Source organism: Lepeophtheirus salmonis, chromosome 8 (genome assembly GCF_016086655.4).
Source record: "Lepeophtheirus salmonis chromosome 8, UVic_Lsal_1.4, whole genome shotgun sequence".
NCBI classification, from domain to species: domain Eukaryota; kingdom Metazoa; phylum Arthropoda; class Copepoda; order Siphonostomatoida; family Caligidae; genus Lepeophtheirus; species Lepeophtheirus salmonis.
In genome coordinates, this window is record NC_052138.2 from 3,314,107 (window position 1) to 3,334,992 (window position 20,886).

The 20,886-nt window shown below is 31.4% G+C and overlaps 1 protein-coding gene across 1 annotated transcript; it reads left to right on the forward strand.

The window, feature by feature from the left end:
* Window positions 1-1,384: 1,384 nt before the first annotated feature.
* On the forward strand, window positions 1,385-20,634 carry LOC121123120 (apicoplast pyruvate carrier 1). Its single transcript, XM_040718232.2, has 6 exons — window positions 1,385-1,629; window positions 15,604-15,943; window positions 16,014-16,254; window positions 18,666-18,935; window positions 19,707-20,146; window positions 20,200-20,634. Exons 2-6 carry the CDS (start codon window positions 15,618-15,620, stop codon window positions 20,432-20,434), a joined length of 1,512 nt encoding a protein of 503 aa, XP_040574166.1. The 5' UTR covers window positions 1,385-1,629; window positions 15,604-15,617; the 3' UTR covers window positions 20,435-20,634.
* The last annotated feature ends 252 nt before the right edge of the window (window positions 20,635-20,886 follow it).

Sequence of the window (20,886 nt, forward strand, 5' to 3'; positions counted from 1 at the left end):
TTAGCCTGAATTTTCTACCTAGTAGCCAAACTTGAAGCAGTACTTCTCGGAAGTGGACTTGTTTTGAGTACTATTGTTTGAACACCATTATATATATCTTCTTTCAAATGCAGGGAGAGGTAATCTGTTCTTTCAAATTTATAGTCTTTGCGTCTAGAATGTTAGCTATATAATCGTTAATTTTTACACCGTTCCTAACCCTTCCTAAAAGTATAATATTAGAAATAAATAAATAGCAATTGCTAAGACATCATTAAGAAAATTATTATTGTATTGAGTAGTTTTGCGTGAGTGTTCTTATGAAAAACAGAAAGTAATACTAAGGATTGCTTGGTGAGTTTTTTAACATATTATGAAGGAAAATTTGTCTTTTAGTAGGCACCTAATTACTCCGGAATGTAGTTTAAATATGAATATAATCATTATATTATTTCTGCACTGTTCATATAACTTAATTTAAAATTCTAAATTTGTGGGTCAAATTTAAATGTTCCTATGAGAGAAACCTTCTTGTAAGGAATTACTTTGGTACATGTGGTAAAGTCCTAAATCATAGTCTTAGTTTTTGAAGTCCAAATACGAAAACAGTATAAATGTATATAAAATAATAAGCATTCAAAGTTATATTGATATTATAAACGGATTTGCACAAGAATTATAAGAAGACAAGATTTTGTTGAGAACATAAAAGTTGAAGCTAGCCCCTCTTGATCCAATTCGTTGTCGATATTCGTCCTAGTACATATGATATCAGTAGGGATGTCAATCTTGTGCACTATGAGCATTATAAAAAAAGAATCCGAACATCAAATTGGTTACTCTGACAATTTGAAAAATCCTTTCGAGGAGAGAAAGAATAATACTCATGACGTTTAATTAGATCAGCTACAATCAGCTGTGACAAGGGCGGGAGAAGAAAATGGTATAAACAAGGACAATAGCTAGAATTACAAAGATGTCGATCCCCAATTCTACTCTGAATCAAAAAAGGAGTTCTTTCCAAATATTTATTTATTTGTGAACGGCAATAGATTTTTGAAATTTTTTTAAAGAGCTATGGATTTGGATTTATTTTTTGAGAGTAGCTCTTGATTTTATAAAAATTCTTATATAAAAATTTAATTTTTTTGATTTTTCAAACAAAATCCAAAAATATATATATAATCCTGCGGACGCCCCTGAATATAACTATGATATCTTCCCTACACTAATACTAAATGTAGAAAGTTCTCTCTATTGCAGTAATTCATTTTCTACCTTAAAATCATATAACACGCAGCTGATATTAACCGGGGTCTTAATTCAGTAATACGATATGTCTTGCGCTCGTCTTCTGCTTGCGCTCATTTTTCATAGTAGGAAGGTTAACTATAAAAGATACGGCGCGTATCAGCACATGTTTTTTTTTTGTTTTTTTTGTATTATTAATATGTTGTTTTTTTTTAAACAAAATCCTATAAACGATATATTATAAAATATATGAGATAGACACGTAGTTCTTCATTTCTTGTTCAGAGAATTATATATTGATTATCCTCTCTTTGAAGTTTTAGTTATTTACCTTAAGAAAACATCATTCAACACGCATTATAAGTAATTTGTATACTCTGACAAATACGCCAAGCAATTGTAAGTTTCATTTTTATTGTTTATATACATTTTGATTGCATTGGTTTACACTACTTGTGTGATGAACACAAGAATACGATTTTCTCCCCCTTAAAAACAAATCAAGGACAGTTTTATTTTCATTGTTTATTATTCTACAATTTATATTAACGAAATATTTCAATTATTCTACTCTACGAACCGATATTTAAGGTTAATTATTACGAAAATATCCCAGTAAATAAAAACTAAGCTATGTAAATTGGTACTCCCATATTTAATAGGAGGCACTTCTTTAAGTGAGACGAAGAACAAAACTTTAAAAATAAGAACAAGAGTAAAAACTTCACCTCCACCGAAACTCAAATCCATTGCTCAATTTTGCTAATTTGTGTCTTTTCATTATGTTGTGAATTAATTGAATGTCAGAGGGACACCCGGGACTCGAGTTGGACTTGAGTCCTTATTTTGAAGACTGTCGACTCAACTTGATCTCATAATCAAAGACTCCAGACTTACCTTGGACTCTATAGCTAAGACTAGTGACTCGAAAGCTAGTTTATACTGAAATCAAGAAAAGCCTAAACTCTATGTATGGACCCTATATTATAATTATGGACTTGAAATGTTCTCAAAAGAAATATTATCAAATATTGAGGGGCTTGGACTTACATTATAAGGACTTTTACCCACTTCTGCTGAATTCTATTCAGCTGTCGACAAGAAGTTTCTACTTGAGTAACATTAGTTTTTAATTAGCCTTAATTATTTAGACTCATAGTATTTGCATACTACTGCATCTTCCAGGATCCTATGATTTTAACTTAAAATAATATCCTCTAATGCTAGAAGAAAATATCTTCTGTAATCTGCATTTATCCTCTCTTTCAGGATTATGACATACTAATATTTTATCTCTGATAAATATTATAATAATAACGAAACTCCCATAAATCAAAGTGTTTTGACCCAAGATTTGAAACTATGACTATTGAATTTACAAAAAATATAATTTAAAATGTGTAGTTTTTCAAAAACTACAATTGTATTTATGTTTAGTCATTACTTACTTCTAAAATATAATTTAAATTTCCGAGTTAAATTCTTAAATAATTTTAGTCTTCCATTGGTTATATATAAATTTGTAAATAGATAGTTGAAAATATAATTTTATAATGTTTGATGAATTACTTTTTAACTTAAACAACGAGATCCTAATTAGGTATGAATTTCACCTAATTGCAAATTTGTAAACTCAGAAAATGATTTCTCCCCCTCTACATATCTTACAAATGAATAATGGGTATTTAATCGGGTATAATGTCTTTCTTTTCGAAATACAAATTTACTGACTTGGCACATCCAGATTGTTAATTAAACATGCATCATATAATTGCAGCATAAATTAGTTAAATGAGAGGATCACATTGCTAAGGATTGGGAATATTAGAAGGAGATAGTCTTATAATTTGTAATAAAAAGTTATCAATCTCATAGTTTAGATACTACAACATTAATTATTATACTGTTATATTATCTATTAATTTAATTTAACTATTTGCTTAAAAAAATAGAGTTATTTTGTTATAATCAATTAGTTAATTAAGCATTGCGACTCTATTTTAAAAGTAAATAGTGGTCACGTTTGGTTTCTATTTATAAAATACTGAGCAAATTAATTAAATCACATAACAAGCTTTTCTTTTCTATTCCTCGTGATTTAAACAAATTATTTTCTGATTCATCTGGAAGTTTTCGATCCGGATTAAAAGATGTTGCTAAATCCGTATTTGTGGTATCAAAGTTACATCATGTACCTTATAACAGAAAATAAGTTGATTAAAATTATAAAAATAAGGGAACGGAATACTTTCTAATAAATTACTCAAAGATAATGAGGAAATATCTTGTACCAAATAATTCGTTGCTATAGATAAAATTGATTTACTATCTTCGGTTAAATTGATAGATGTTCTACGAGAAGAAGTTGACGGATAAATGAAATCGTTATGGTGGGAAGTAGATAGCAATCATTTTTTTGCAGATTATAGTATGATTTTGAAATGACATCGAAGCTGCGGTCTGGCAAAAACTTTGAATGATTTTCAGCAAGAAAGTGAATAGAAATTTCATCAAATGTACCACAAATAACCATGTATGTCACAAACGCCATTATAATGTAATTTTGTTCTGGCCTATGTCACGGAAAATCAAATGTGGAAAGTGGAGAAATTTAAAAACATGTAAACATTTCTTAGCCACGATTCTCACATTGAATTTCAAGACGCAGAGTTGCACTTATACTCTGTAGTTCTTGGTATAAGAAAGATGCTACACAATTTGACCCTTTCTTACATGTTTCCTATAAATATTTTGAATAAGATTATATAGACTGAGAACGTTAGAAAACAAACAAACCCTGTTCAGGTCTTCAAACATATATATATTGGACGTTCCTAATATTCTCAATATACATGAAAGAGAAACTATATACATTGGGGAAAACTTTTTCCCAATTGTATTGACGTGTAAGGAATTGATTTAGCTTCAGAAAAGTCCATAGTTGATAATATAACAGATTCTTCATGATTTTTGGCGTATTCAACCCTCGAATTGTAATCTTTATGTTCAGTTTGGACATGGTACAAGTGCTCCTTCATACTTTCATTGATATTCAATGTCCAATCAACCAAAGGGTTATTTGTTAGAGATTCTCTGAAAAACAAGACCAATTCTTGAGATTGATCATATCAAATATAACAAACATCCCGATTGTACCCAAATCGGGAAACACAGATTTCCAATGACGAATGAAAGTTTGTCTACTGCAATATTTATCGTATCCTTGATTCAAACTTGATTGTTTATATTTATGATATACAACTTTCCTATTCCCCTTACATGGGAAACGTATGGCTTTGAGATCATAATAAGGTGCAACTCTTCCCGGCACAAAAAGGATCTTTCATTGGGTTCTCCAGAAAATGTTTTATACCTTCTCTCGTTTTATTTATATTTTGATTGTACAGGTTATTAGATAGATTTCCAGTCAATTTATGATGGTTTAGTTTGAACCCATTCTTTAACCCTTTAACCCCCAATTATTTTGTTGAAGATAATTTTTTTATTACTTTTTTCTATTGTTGAAGGCCAAATGAAACTATTGTGACTCCCTTTTGGATTATAGATATATTTATGGCAAAAATAATGAAATGGGGCCATAGAGTCCTCTGAAACCGAAATGAATGGTTCATTTGGGCACATAACATGACTCTACTCAATTAATCCTATTAATGCACTATGTTACATGAAAAAATAAAATGTAATCCATTTTTAATAGAAACTGTAAAAACTCACATTTGACCCGATAATCTCTTGGTCAAATTTAAATGGATATGACCTATCACAATATTTTTGTATAATAAGAAACTATTTCTTAATGATACTACAAAAATAACCGCATTTATTTTGTATGAAACCGAAGGAAACAATTCTGTTCTTATCACAACATAAGTGAACTTTACATTTTACTCAAGTCATAATAATTTTGCCCTTACATCCAGGGTATTAGCATAAACCTCTGCTTTGAGCTATTTCTGGTAAATGGTCGATTCCATCTAGTCTCATGTCATGCCCTGTCAATGACATTGTTGCATGTCCAAGATGGTTTTTTTTCTGAGATTGTTTCTGTTCCACAAAAGAATAAATATCTACAAAGCTATTCCCAACCACTATTCCAGTTCATCCCATTTCAACGTTATAGGCTTATTCCGATCTACCTGGGCTAAATAAACATTGTTCACAGATATTGTCCAGAACATTAACAGGAATGGAACTTTTTAAATAATCCGTTGGGGACGCATCATCCGTTGTTTCTTCATTCTGATCCAGAAATGGAGGGACTGATGAGGGTACATCATCTCTCGAGACTACTTTTTTCCAATGAGGACGGTTTTTTATACTTTTCTTGAGTCGGGACAACCTTGCAACGTTTTCCGTAGAACCCATATATCTTTTTTTTTATTTATCTAGGAAAAATTACAACTAGCAAAGAAAAGGGAGGTCCTAATCAAAGTGCATCTATTGACGGCCAAAGCCATGTTCAGTCAAATAACAGAACTAGAAAACGGCTAGTTTTATATTTATAAGCATTTTTTGAAGCAGGATCAAACGGTCCACCTAGACGTTAATAGGTTAAATAATGAGTATATAGTCCCTGAATTGGGGATCTCCCCATAGCTAAAAGGAGAAACTCTCTTTCTACTAATTTGGAATTAGGTCTTTTGATCTTCCTTATCCAGGGCAGCAAAATGTCTTAACACATAGGCTTCATGATTCAATGGAGAAATAAAAGATATTTCTAAGCACTGATCTCGCCTATAAGAAACGTGTTCATGGCTAAATCAATTAAAACAAGGAATTTTATTTCTAAAAGTTCCCAGAAAACAAGAACAACCATTTTCGAGGGATCTTTTAATTCATTTCCTTCTTCCACATCCACATCGCGAAATTTTACATTTCCATGTTCAGAAGGTCGGATCTCAGAGATATCGCTAATAGATGGAGATGAAATCGGGGAACTCATGATAATATACATATAACTAATCAACAGAATGATGGTGTAAAAGAATTGAAGAATATTATTAAGTAGGAACTTCGTTTCAGATGAGCCAGTTAAGAAACTAATCATACCACCATCCACTTTTATTCCGTTCTTTGTCATCTTTGAGAGGCTATATCGGCTTCACTAATGCATTAACTGCTATTAAATGTTCATTTAAATTAAACGAGAGATTCTAAGCAATTATAACATGACCTGTTTTTGTGAAATTTTTGAGAAAAAGTGGTAAAATTTATGTTTACAAGAGCATCATTTTCTTTCTTATGGAATAAAAGTAGCCAGAAAAATAAAAACCGCCTTTTCTCATTCCCTGCCATTTCTTTTGCATTATCCTTTCTTGTTAACATCAGGCTCCCTCCTTTCAGTATTTTTTTGGGTATATTGTATATGTAGAGATGGTTTGTTTTTTGTACGAGTGCGAGGAGAAGGCGGGAGCGAGACATATGCTACATATGAGTTACGACCCATGTAAATATCAGCTGCTAATTTTATGATTTTGTAGAGAGACAACGAATTACTACTATAAAGAGGAGGACCCTCGTCATTTACAATAGCATTTAGATTCATATATATTTATTTAATTATGCATCGCTTACACCAAATATAGGCGAGAATGCTTACTTCAGAGAGAGAGAGGGGTAAACACCACGATGACCAATTAAATAATGAACATATAAGAAGAAAAGAGTATAAGCAACAACCGTTTTTCCTTTTCTAAATGCTATAATTAGTTTTTTCTTTACACACATCCCCTCTTTAGGTATAGGTAGTGATGTAAATCCTGTGAATTTTTTAGCTGGCCCATTTTTTGGAATTGGTAATCTGAAAAATGCGTTTTATTTTCCTTGGTAGTTGTCATTATAATTTAATTCCTCTCCTAAATAGATTCAAATATAATCAAAACCTGATTGAACATCCTTTTGTGCTAATAAAAGACAGAGAGTAGCTCAAGGATTTGTTGCAGAGTTATAATAGTAATTCCTTGTTGAACTCATAGTAAAATTGGGGATCGACACCGGAGTAATTCTTGTCAAAGTTTTTGTTTATTTACTTCTCCCCCTGTGCTCTTCTTACAGCTGATTGTAGCTGATCTCCTTCAAAACAATCTTCATATTGTCAGGTTTACCGTGTTGATTTTCGGGGTTTTTTATTCAATGACTATATATCTTGCTAGTATTTTGGTGAATAAAAAAATTCAAGCCCTTTTACTCTTGAAGCAATAACTTTATACTATTTTAAATTAATAAAGTTTAGTTTTAAGGTCATATTAAAGGTCAGAAAAAAGGTAGACATCTTCCAAAATTTGTATTTTAACGTGTATACTTGGGTGACCCATTTTCAGGATAATCTGTTAGCTATATTTTCTATTGCATATTGATGATAAAGTTATGTTTGAAAAGTTTCAGTCTTCAAAAAGCGTTTTGGTAACTTTTATAACCATTTGAAAAACAACTCTTTTTTAGGACAATCTGTATTTGTAAAGGGATTCAGAAGTTTCAAATTGAAGTTATGTTGCTGAATTGCAAAATTTCCTTTTCTCAAGTGACACAGAAGATTTTTTATTTATTAAAAAAAAAAAAAATGTAGCACAACAAACTACTTCGAATACACCAACGATCAGAAACATTATACTGACCTCTAAATCAAATCAAAGAAGTATCAGTGGTCCATCTTAAATTTTATTGCTAGTGGCTGAAGTAATAGAAATTACATGTATGTTGAGTTTCAAAATCAAATGTATGTTGAGTTTCAAAATCAAATGTATACATAGTTGGATAACTGATCATAAGATAAACTGTTTATGAAGCATGGGAAAGAATTAGTAATATATATTTTTTTTTTTTTACAAAAAGATTCAATATTGCTGAAGGCTATCAAATTTCCATGATACTATCATAACAAGTAGTTTAAATAATATGTATTACATAAATGATTTTCTTAGATGACATCCTGATTAATTTTGAGTTCGGTTGTACAATGTACATAGATAGGCGGTCAGAAACCCCCTTCCTTAGTATGATATATTGCACTCTGACATATTTTTTCTTTTAAAAGAAGCCGTATTTATCATTGGAAGTTTTAACCACTCCAAATTAACAATTTCATAAAATATAGAACTTGGGCATGATTCAAATGATTCATTGGTTCCAGTTCATTTATATTCAATGTCCAGTAGAAAGATTGAATCAAATAAAAGTTGACGTCATATAATATTTTCAACTTTTTTTGACATCCCCATCAAGAACCTTTGAAATTCTACCTGTCCTATTTAATAATACACCCATTACTTGATCTAACACATCCTTCACCCCATTTCTAAACTTATTTTGGTTAAAGATGATCAATTTTCTGATCACATCAAAATTTTCAAATCAAAAGACATACAAGGTAGATCTTATCTAGTAGTACACATTATCTTTATTTCAATGTTTCTAGAGTAATACTTAAACGAGAGGTTTTGTGAGGATATTATCTAACAAAATCATCTGAAAATAGTGATAGGGATAGCTTTTATTCAATGCGTGATCCCTCAGCTTTAATAATTGCCTCAATCCCTTGCGGACTATGACCATGTAGTCAAAATCGAGCTTAGGCCACTCCTTGATGGAAGCCTCTAAAGACTGTACACTCCTGTGAGGATTAGTGTCGTCCCTCTTCTCTAGATGTGCCTAGATAAAGTAGTCGTTGGGGCTCGCTTCTGGAGAGGAGGATGGTTACATGTTGAGGTCCCAAAAGTCCAAAAAGTTGTCTCATAGGAAAGCCTGAGTGTTAGCAGTGCGATAACATAGAGCCCTGTCATGAGTGTCCCCGAACTTTTATCTTGCCCAAGGGGAGCATCTGCATTGAGCCGCTCCTTCATCTCCACAAAATGTGAGCACAGGCTCTACAACGCCCAAGGCCATGGCTCCAGCTGGTTTTTTTGTTCTGAAGACATGTCTCATTGTCTGGATATTCAGTTGAGATGAAGCGGCTGCTCTGCTTATTAATTTCATTTACACCCCTAATGACCCACGAATTTGAGGCTATTTCGGATTTAATCTCGTTTTGGCAACGTGCGTTACCTAAAAGCAGCTCCAACATCCTGGATATAAATTGAGGTGCTGGTAGTGGCGTTTGAAGGTAACTTATCTGACGACGATCATCCCTTTTTGGAACCCAGTGATAAATGAAAACTTCCTAACCTTCGGGATATAAATGATGGTGGAGAGTTGAGGGACCATTACCGTTGCGTTGTTTACATGGGGGGGTGAGGGGTCTCCTTTTTTATATGTATAAGAAAATAAATAAAAATATTTAATATGTATTAACGTTATAACTATTAACTTTCGTGAAATAATTTGGATTGTTGAGAGGGACCCTTCAAAGTAATTTAATTTACAGCGGAGCGTTCCATCTCATTTTGGGGTCCGGCGGTAATCGGAATAGCCCTACATTTTGAGGTATAAATTAGAGTTTACAAGGGTTCTTTAAAGTTAGTTTATGTAGGGTGGTGGGGTAAATATCATGGGCGGGAAATGTCTTGAGTGAAATGTCGTAGATACTATTTCTCAATTTTTTAAATCTATTATTTTCTGGTTAATATTTGTCCGTTCGACATTTCGTCGTTTGACGTTCTGTAGCCAACTTTTTGACTTATTCTCTTATATTTACATACTTTTTGGGGAAAAGATAATAATATTTTCGAAAGATTATACACATACCCCAATTTCTTATTTTAATTAATTTTTCTAATAGCAGTTTGAACATCAGAATAATATATCTTTTATATTATTAATAAAAAGTATTATTCCAAAATAATCATTTTTTAGTTTAGTTTTTTTTTTGACATTTAATCTTGAAAAACTAATAAATTTTTGAATAGGTTTAAAATATTTCATTCTCTATGGTCTAATGTCTCATCTATAATCACATTCGTTTGTCATTACTTAAATGTACTTGCTTTTTTTTTAATATAGGGGTTGACCTAAATGCCTGAGGGAGGTCACTCATTTTAAATACCGTTTTTATACCGTGAGTGAACTTTTAGCCAAAAAAAAAAATTGCCAAATTACATTTCCCCGAAGGTTAATTTGTGAAACGGACATTTAAACAAAGGGTCATTTGGGAAATTTTTGCCGAAAAATGATATTTCATATATTTTCGATGATGTAAATCCGGTGTGTTTTTTAGTTGGCCGGTTAATTTGTAATTGGTAATATAAAGAAGGAATTTTCTTTTCCTTAGTAGTTGTCATTATTATTTAATTCCTGAATTCCTTTCCTAAATAGATTCAAAACCTGATTCAACATTAGTGTGTACTCATAAAAGACGGAGCGTAACCCTAAGGATTTGTTGCGGAGTAAGGATTTTAAGTCCTTGTTGGAATCAGAGTAGAATTAGGGATAAACATCGGAGTAATTTTAGCAAAGGTCCTAGTTGATATCGTTTGTCAAAGCTGATTGTAGCTGATCTAAAGAAACGTCATGAACGTTATTCTTTCTCTCCTCCAAAACATTCTTCAAATTGTCAGCTTACCATATTGACTGTTGGTTTCTTTTTTTTTGGCATGCCCATTCTACACTGGATTTGCATCATTGAATACATATATTGATATATACGAGAGTATATTTTAATTCATGATGCTAAATCGATATTGTTCCTTGAGTATGTAGGATGTATGCATATAGCTAAATTAATTAGTGTTACTTTTCTGAAAATATTTTTGTATTCATCATCTAAAAACAACACAGAAGCATGTGGTTCAAATATAGTTCGAATCTTTACCGTTGTATTAGTATTGTTAGTAGTTAATAAACACGACAACGATTCGAATTCCATTTTGTATTTTTTAATTGATCCCATTTTAAAATATTAAAATTATCTACTCATTGTGCATGGTTTGCTTTATTTTTTCGATCCTGTTATCTCAAATCCAAGGAAGGAGTTCACTCTACTACTCCCTTATGAGGTCTGGTAGTTTTCCTCGGAAGAATTCTCCTTCCGTCATCCCTTGTGGAATTTGGAATCTGAATTCGAACATCTCTTAATATTGAAGATCAAGTTAAAAGTATTAATCTTCCTTCGATTGCCTGGATCTACCTTTTATGAGACATGATGTTATCAAATTGACATTTCAATCGGGAAAAATATGATGATAATGTTGACTATTTGCTTGTACACCCCCTATAAAAAATGGGGTCTTTACAAAATGGAACAAAAACCCTCGGAAATGTATATTTTTTAAATAAATCTTTTTTTAAGTTATACATTGGATATTTATCTATTATATAATCTATGATATTCCTCATCACTATGTATTATGAATAAGTTATAAGGGTCTATAGAAGAGTGTCGTTTTTCATCATTTGTCATCCTGAAAATGGAAATATATCGAGTTCAGAACATGACACAGAATTAATTATAACATTTTTTAATAATAAAAACATGGTTATTATATAAGTTTTAACCATCCCAATTTTAGTTTGGGGATTTTTTTAAGGGTTTATAATGACTCTGAACGATAATAGTCCCAAATTACTATAATCTCAGATATTTCAGAAGACTGAGAAAAAACTGAGATCCGTTTTGGATTCTACACTTATAGATAAATTTAATTGTTGTCTTGAATTCATTTGTACAAAATTCCCCCGTAATTGTTTCACTGTGTAATCAATCATGTTGAAATCAGAATTAATTGATAACGGAGAAGTGATTAACAATTTCTACATTCAAGTTACTGGCGTGTTTATTTATTATATAATTTATTTAAATTACTACAACGGTAAAAATTCAAACCACAGTGTTGTATTTATGTAATGATCATTAATGAATATAATTAATACTTTTCTGCAAAAGAGCACTAATCAAAAATGGGGGTACTCGACACCCTGTAGCCCCCCAAAAAAAAAAAAAAAAGATTTTTTTTTTTCGTAGAAAATGTAATATTTGATTTTCTGCTTCAAAACTTTAATATTTGGAACTTAAATTAATTTTCTGTGTATAGCTATGGATTTTTAAATTTTTCTATTAAAAAATTAATATTTTATTTTTTTTAAAATTCCAAAAACAATACATTTTTTGAATAAATAGATATGAATTTTTGATTTTTTTTCCAAAATATTTAATTTTTTGTGAATAACTAAGGATTTTATTTTTGTTTGTAAACAGCTTTGGATTAAGATTTTTTTCCAAAAAAAAATCTTCATTTTTTGACTGTAGATATAATAGATTTTTCACATTTTATTCCAAAAATTTAATTTTTTTGGAATAAATATGTTTTTTTGAAATTTTTTCGAAAAAAATATAATTTTTAAGAATAGTTGTAGATTATGATTTTTTTTTTCCAAAAAATTTAATATTTTGAATTTTTTTTTCGAAAAATTAATTTTTTGATTTCCTTTAAAAAAAAAGTCCAAAAATTCATTCTTCCAAAGCCAAGTTATGAGAAACATAACAAGTGACTTTGAGGGATTTTTATGTCTATTTTTATTTTTCTAGTATGATACAATGACATTTGAATATGTAACTACGTTTGTAATAATGGCTTTTAGTGATATTTATCAAAGAATATGAATATTATAACTCTATATATTCATTCATATCAATGTAGAAGGAGAATTCGGCTCTCACTTCATTAACATTTGTAAAATAAACATAAATGTACTCATGTAATTATCTAATTTAGTTCATTGCAGTACGTATAGTTAGGGGCAACACTATGGAAAGGTTTCAGGCCCTCAAAAAAAAAAATTCAATATATTATGCTAATGCTTGTTCGTTAATCCATGAGTCTTGTCCAATATGAATAACCCATCGCCATGTGGACAATATATTTTTCTTAGTTTGCTCATGACCCATTGATGAAAACCAGTGATAAAAATCCCGTGTATTTTTTAGCTAGCCCGTTATTTTAGAAGTGGGAGTCCAATTAATGATTTCCCCCCCCTTAGCAGATGTCATTGTTATTTACTTCGTGAGTAGTGAACACCCCCTTTCCTAAATAGATTTAATTATATTCAAAACCAGATTGAATATTATTGTGGGCTCATATAAGACGGGGCGTAACCCTGAGGATTTGTTGCACAGTAAGTATTTTTTGACTCTGAGTATGGATTGAGGATCGGCATTGGAGTAATTCTGGCAAATGTCCTTGTTTATATCCTTTTCTCCTTCCTTCCTTGTGGCAGCGGATTGGTGATGATCTAATGAAGCGTCATGAGCATTATTCTTTCTCTCCTTCCAAACGTTCTTCAAATTGTTCGGCTTACAATGTTGATTTTATGTTCTTTTATTTTTTAACATGCCCATTTTGCACAAGATTTTCATCATTAATGATAATTAAAAAAAGAGATTTGTGTATTTTAAAAAAAACTAAATTTTGAAATTGGAAAAGGAAAAACGGTTGTTGCGTTTGGTCCTTCTTATTCATTATTTAATAGGGCGTTGTGGTGTTAACTTATCGAATATTATTAATTAACTGCCCCCCAACCCCTTGTTAAAAAAACTTTTAGGGACTCTGGAATGATGAAAAGGTTTGGGGAGGACTTACTTTTAGGAAAAAAAGAAAAGACAATAGTGAGGAAATAAAGAAAATATAGCAAGAGAGAGCTGACTCCGACTACAATATTTTCTATATTAGTTATTTTTATGTAAAGAAAATATTTATAATCTGTATATATATAAAAGAGAGATTGTGTGTGTGTAGATGTCCTTCATACGTTCCCACAACATTGAACATAGGAGCCTGAAATTTTGCATGGGTACCTCATTTGAGGTGGGACAGACTAAAACGAGTGTGTCAATTTTTGGGGAGGGCATGTAAGGGGGTTTATGCTATACCCAAAACACAAAAACTGTTTTTTCAGCTCGAGGAGACTAGATATGCGGTAGAGTTATTTATCAATAAGTGATTGACGTTTCGAAAGCAGCTATATGAATTACTACGTTTTCTAAATTTATTCAAAATCAAAAAAGTTATGGGCTAAACAAGAAATCGGTGAAAATTGCAATTTCGTTTATTTCAGGTGCAAAAAAAAATACTCTTTCAATGGAATATGGGATTAGTAAATGGTCTAAAGTTTGTCTGGAGATTCGTTTGCATATAAATTTACCCAATAAAAAATGATGTTTAACTGAAATATCTGTCATTTTCTGAATATTTTTTTCCATTTTTTCTAACTTTTTTTTCCTTTTTTGCATCAAACGTCAATTTTCAGTTTTTTAATAAAAAATGCCATAAAACGATGCTTTTTCCATTAAAAAATGCCGACTCTTCCCATTGGTCAGTGTATTTTCAATTTCCGGATCATTCTATTGCATAATTTTTGCAATATTTGCAAAAATGAACCAGTTATCGAGTGTTATTTTTTAACAGCATTATTCTTCTTAACTTTTTTGTTTTTTGCAAGTACGAAAAAATATTGGTAGGTTTGTGTTTCTTTTACAATTCCAATAAATGCTATTTTTTTTTTTTTGCAAAATTAGCGCAAAAATTTTTTTTATAATTTTCTTCGCGAATGTCGACTTCGGAATTTTTTGAAGTAAATCAAAAATTTACTTCTCAGCTAGACAATTTTTTAGATGCATATATGTTGGTATGTTATTGACGCATTATTTTTTTTATATTCATACTAATACTATTAAGGTTACAAGAGGCAATAATAAGAATATTTTATCAGGATTTTTTTAGACAAGAACGAAACATTCATATTATAATTATTAGTATATGTCAAGGTTAGTATTTAACCTATTAACCTTGACATATGTAGTATATAGAATTATTTTCTGATTATTTTTTTTATTTTTATCAATTAATTTGACCATTTTCAATGTGATTTTCCTCGCCCTCCTTGGCCCGAGCAACGCCGGCTAATCTTTAACTAGTATAAGATATTTAACAAGATGAACAACAAATGAAATGAATTAAAAGTTAACTCTTGGATATGCATTCATAAGTTTCTGAGCATAATTTTGATCTCATAACCGAGTAACAACAAGACAAGGAACCTCTTACTTCAACATTATACTTGTTACTGATGTTTGATGATATTGACTATTCACAAGACTAAGTGTTGAACTATCATGGCTAGTGGCTATGCTCTAGACAACATAATAATTTATGTTTCGGAGATGTTTGGGAATAGTGATTATATAGACTACAGAGCACATTTGAAATTTGTGAAGTAAACTTAACTAATGAATTAACTTTCTAGTTTCATAAATTAATAGAACTTAATAGCTATAATTTATAAACACTTAGAAACTACTTTACGAACACTGAATGTAAGTCTTAGATTATAAATCAGTGTTATTCATTGCCTTCTTTTGTTAATGATTTTTGTTTGTGTGTCTTTGTGTTTAATGGTGCATACATGTGTTTATATTTAAAATTGCAGGTTATTGCTCCAAAATGAAATGTCCTTTTAGTTGCATTGAATTAAATAAAGAATGGAAGAAAAAAACAATTTATGGAATACCCATTTTTGGACTCATTTCTCTGTTTGGAGGAATTTTAGTAATGATCGTATTGGGATCATATTACAGCTTTGGGAACATCATGACTTATATGACTTCCTACATGAGGCAAAATGGATCACCTAATATAACTTACTCGGACTTTATTGTAGTCCAGTCTACCTATGGCATGACCCAAGGTATCACAATGCCCGTTATAGGATATATAACTCTTAAAATTGGTGAAAATGTTTCGATTCTCATCGGCACCATCGTGTTCAGGTATTATAAAAAATATATTTTTTCAACTTTTACCATGATCAATAAGCATGTCCCTATTCTATATTCGTAGTCTGGGTTGTATAGTTACTCACATTACTATCCAAAAAGAGCTGTGGATGGTCGCTGCTACTTATGGATTTATTTCCTCTTTAGGACAGAACCTTGCACTTATTCCCACAATCACAACGGCCATGAAATGGTTCCCGAAACATAAGGCACTTATTTCTGGAGTAATTGTGAGTGGATATGGAGGAGGATCCTTTATATTCAATCAGATACAAACCAATTACATTAATCCGGAGAATTTTTTGGTATGAAAAAAAAAATTCAATATCCTACATATAGTCCAAAATTCTCCCAAGGAAGATTTTATCCCATAAGGAACAGAAGGTTTGACCCCCTGAAATTTCTTATGTCTCATAGAAAATGGATTATTTTTTTTGTCAGCCTGACTCCCCTCTCAGCTGGGTCTGGCCTCTGGACGGTTTATTTGACATCATTTTTTTTATCAGTCTTGCTCGAACAACTAGCTCGTTCTTTTTTTTTTTTTTTTTTTTTTGCTTTTTCTAAAACGGTTTTTCTGTATATTTTGTGGGGTCTTACCTCAAGTTTTTTTTAGTCTTCGTTTCTTATGATGTCCCTGACATAGTACTGTACATTAATTCAAAGTTTTGTCCATGTACCTTATGGTGTCAAATAAACCGTCTAGAGGCTATTTTCAGCAAGGTCAGGCTAACAAAAAAATATTCTATATTCTAACTGACATTAGTAATGTCAGGGGATCAAACCGTCTGTACCTTATGGGTTATGTAGCGTTATCCATAAGAGCATTTTTTAACAAAATTGGTTTGCCTAGTTTCCCAACAAATTTATATCCTCAGGATACATTATTTAAAAAGATCAGAAGTAAATATTTATTAGTAACATTTTAGTAAAAAGGCAGTAATTATATAAGGAGATATTTGATTGCCTTATATTCAAAGAAAAGCCCTTTCACAATACATTTTTGTCTAATCAGATACGAGGAAAGAAAAGCCCTTTACGGCATATGTTAAATAGATCGATTGGTTCTGGCATAGATATTTACAGAGTGTTCCGCTCTTAGAAATGTCATTTTTGTTCATAAAAATTTCTAAACTACACAGGTTGTAGAATATAGCGGAATTTTCCTTTAAAAAATATATATATTTTAATTAAAAATCACCCGTAATATTTGTTGGCAATGCCTATTCGACGTTGACAAAAGGTTATACTCATGATTTGAACCCAAAATTGTCTGTGTATGTATAAAGTAGATATATATGGCATTACGTACCTTAACGGGCTACCCTGCACTAGTCCAACTGTTTTCCTTTTACTAGTGGGCTAGCGTGTCTGTCGAAAACCCTGGTCATAACAGAAAGGGGTGTCTGCAAGATTTTATATATATTTTTTTTTTTTGGGGGGAATTTTGTGGGGAAAAAAAATACAATTATTTAGAACAAATTTTCAAAAATTCAGAACTGTTCACACGAAATGAAATTTTTATGAATACATTTTTTTTAAATTAAATTTCAAATATATTTCAAAATACAGAAAAAAAATTAAAAAAAAAATTTTTTGGATAAAAATTTCAAAAATCTATAGCTATTCTCAATAAATAAAAAAATTTGGAACAAATTTCAAAAATCCGGAACTGTTTACACAAATGAAATATTTTGAAAAATTATCTATAAAATTAAATTTTAAAGATAATTTTTTAGTTAGCATTCCCTTGCTACAAAAATTCAACAACAATTTATCTTCAGTTCCTTCCTTTTTTATTAATGTATAATATAAAATATTGGACCAAGTCCCGAAATTTCCGAAAAATTTCTCGGATAACGATACCATTTTATATTGGATATTTTGTATAATATATCATTTTTTCCGATTTTGATTCGATATGTCGCCCACTTCTAATATCAGGTGGTCCATTGAAATCTGAACACTTACTAATTCAATAATTAATAAGGGTTGAGTAATTGAAATTGATTCATATTTTGATATATTAAAGCATAAACCATTCATTACAAAACAAAGAAAATCTGAGTCTCTAGTCGAGAAAATGACACTTCAATGTGATCAACAAATTTCTGTTTGCACACTCTAAGCAGTTGGACGTCACTAGGACCAAATGTTTAGGCAGTCAGCAAGCCCATAACGTTGGAGAAGAAGAACCAGACTGTCCAAAGAAGTATAAAGAAATTGGATGGAAAGAGCCTTGTGAGGGTGGACAGCCCACTTTCGACAGCAGCAATAAAAGAACCCCTTTTCATCCATTGAAAGAATCTTTTGAACTCTTTTTTGACACGTTTGGCATCCCTAAAGTCCTGATATAAACCCCCTGGACTACACCTTTTGGATGCATGTAAAGTGAAAGGCCTGCAGTGTCTGTCTTACATACCCCAAGGCTCTCAGAGCCACTGTCAGCCAGCATTTGGGACGCCATGACAAAGGAATACATCTGTAGCGGGTGCTAGGTCTTCCTCCACGGCCTGGAAGCCATCATTACGGCTATGAGTGGCATCATTAATTATTAAGAGAGCTCAAACACACATCTATTAATATTTTTGTTGAAATTCTATTGTGAATTAATAAATAATATCTTGTTGAAGTTTAAAATTCAAAGGGTTCAGATTTTAATGGACCACTCCGTAGGAACAACCAACCTTACTAACCTTTCCTAAATACTGCTTTTTAGATTGAATCCTCTGGCCAAGATTATGGTTATTTTACCAATCCCATTCTGCTGAATAGATTGCCTCAATTGATTTTACTTCTTGGAGGTATTTATTTTTTCATGAGTTTATTGGGGGCCTTACTTATTGTGCAACCTTGTGAGGAATGGTACAACGATATCGATCAAAATATAGACAATAACACCATATATGAATCATGGATAGATATTTTAAAGAGTAAAGAATTGTATCTACTCTGGATCTCACGCTTCGCACTTCAATTTTTTTCTCAGGTATGAAACATAATCTTTTTCGCGATTATTAGGGATGAAAATCCTATGTACAATGGACATGTTAAAAAAATAGAAACCGAAAATCAACACGGTAACCCTAACGATTCAAATAATGTTTTGAAGTAGAGCAGCTTAGCCTTCAAGAAGTTTCATAAGATAATCGACAATCAGCTGTGCCGAGGGAAGAATGGGAGAAATAATCAAAAAAAGAGATTTTCTAGAATTACTCCGATGTCGATCCCCAATTCTACTCTGAGTCCAACAAGGACTCACAATTATAACTATGCTACAAATCATTCGTTTCTTTTATAAGCAGAGTCGAACATTCAGTCAAGTTTTTAATATAATTAAATCTATTTAGGAAAGGATGTTCACTACTCAGGAATTAAATAATAATGACAACTTCTACGTAAACGAAAATTCCAATTGCAAAAAAAAACGGGCCGGTTAAAAAATTCAGATGATTAACATCACTGGTCACTATTATCTGTGATGTAAATTGAAGGAGGGTAACCCTGAGGATTTGTTGCAGAGTTGTAATTGTATTCCTTGTTGGGATTAGAGTAGAGTTGTGGATCGATATTGGAGTAATCTGTCCCTGTATATTTCCTTTTCTACCTCCTCCCATGGAACAACTGACTGTGGATGATCTCCTTGTAAACATTCCTCAAATTGTTGGGGTTCCCATGTATATTTTTGGTTTCTTATTTTTTAACGCGCCTGTTCTACTCTGGATTTTCATCACTGATTATTAATTCATTTGCTACTTAGGTGATTGGAGGATTTTACAAAACCTTTGGACTTACATTTATCTATGATGACCATTTTTTATCCATGGTCGGAACCGTATGCTCCATTTTCAATTGTAGTGGAAGACTTTTCTATGGATATTTAATGGATAAACTATCCTACAAAGTTGCAGCGTCAATTGAAGCCATTGTGTTGACAGTTTTTACAGCAACTCTTTACTTTACAAGCCTCCTAGGTGAACAAACAAGTAGTCAGCGTTGCATGGAAATCTCGAAGAATGAAACACATTTCATAAACTCCACAATCACGGAGACCAGCATAGATCCTGAACTGTGTGGCTCTCTAGAAACCCCATTAGCTGCGAAAATTACGTTTGCTATCTTTATATGGGTTTTATTTTTTACATTCCCAGGCACATATGCAATGCAACCTGCTGTATGTACGCAAACTTTTGGTCAAAAGTAAGGTTAATTTTATCAGGGCATTGGGGATTGATTACAATTTATTTTGTTAGGTATGGTGGAATGGCCTATTCCCTCCTTTTTACAGGAGATATCCTAAACAACCTCATGGTGGGCATGCTCAGTAAGCCTCTAATTGAAAGTACTGGATTTTTAGGCTTATTTCTGTGTACATCTGCATGGGGTATTGTGGTCTTAATAGCAACGCAGTTCTATCCCAAATATCCAAGTCCATACAAGAACAATACTCCGAATATGGATATGACGAAAAGTAGTTTGAGTAGTTGAAACTCACTTCTTGCTTCGATCCTCTTTTAATTCACGATATGTTTTACTACCTCGCTCACCTTCTCAAATGTTATTTATCTGACATCTCCTTAATTTAAGGGGAGAAATTGTTTTATACATATACATACTGTGTAGAAGTTGTAACTTGTACAAATTGCAATTTATTCGTTTTAAAATGTAATATATAATGTCAAAATTGATTATTCTTTTGTATCAACTATACATTTATATTTTCATTTCATTTTAATCTATTAAAATTACATGGTTATTATATATTTATGACTCATATAACTCTGGTCACTTGAACTTTATAACGTGCCACAGAATAATTATATAATAGTAAATTTTATTCAAATAATCAATGTGTAGATCATAATTGTATCAATCATCCATGCAATATTCAAATATTGTATCATTCTTATTTGCCTTGAACATTTTGGCCTTCTCCCCTT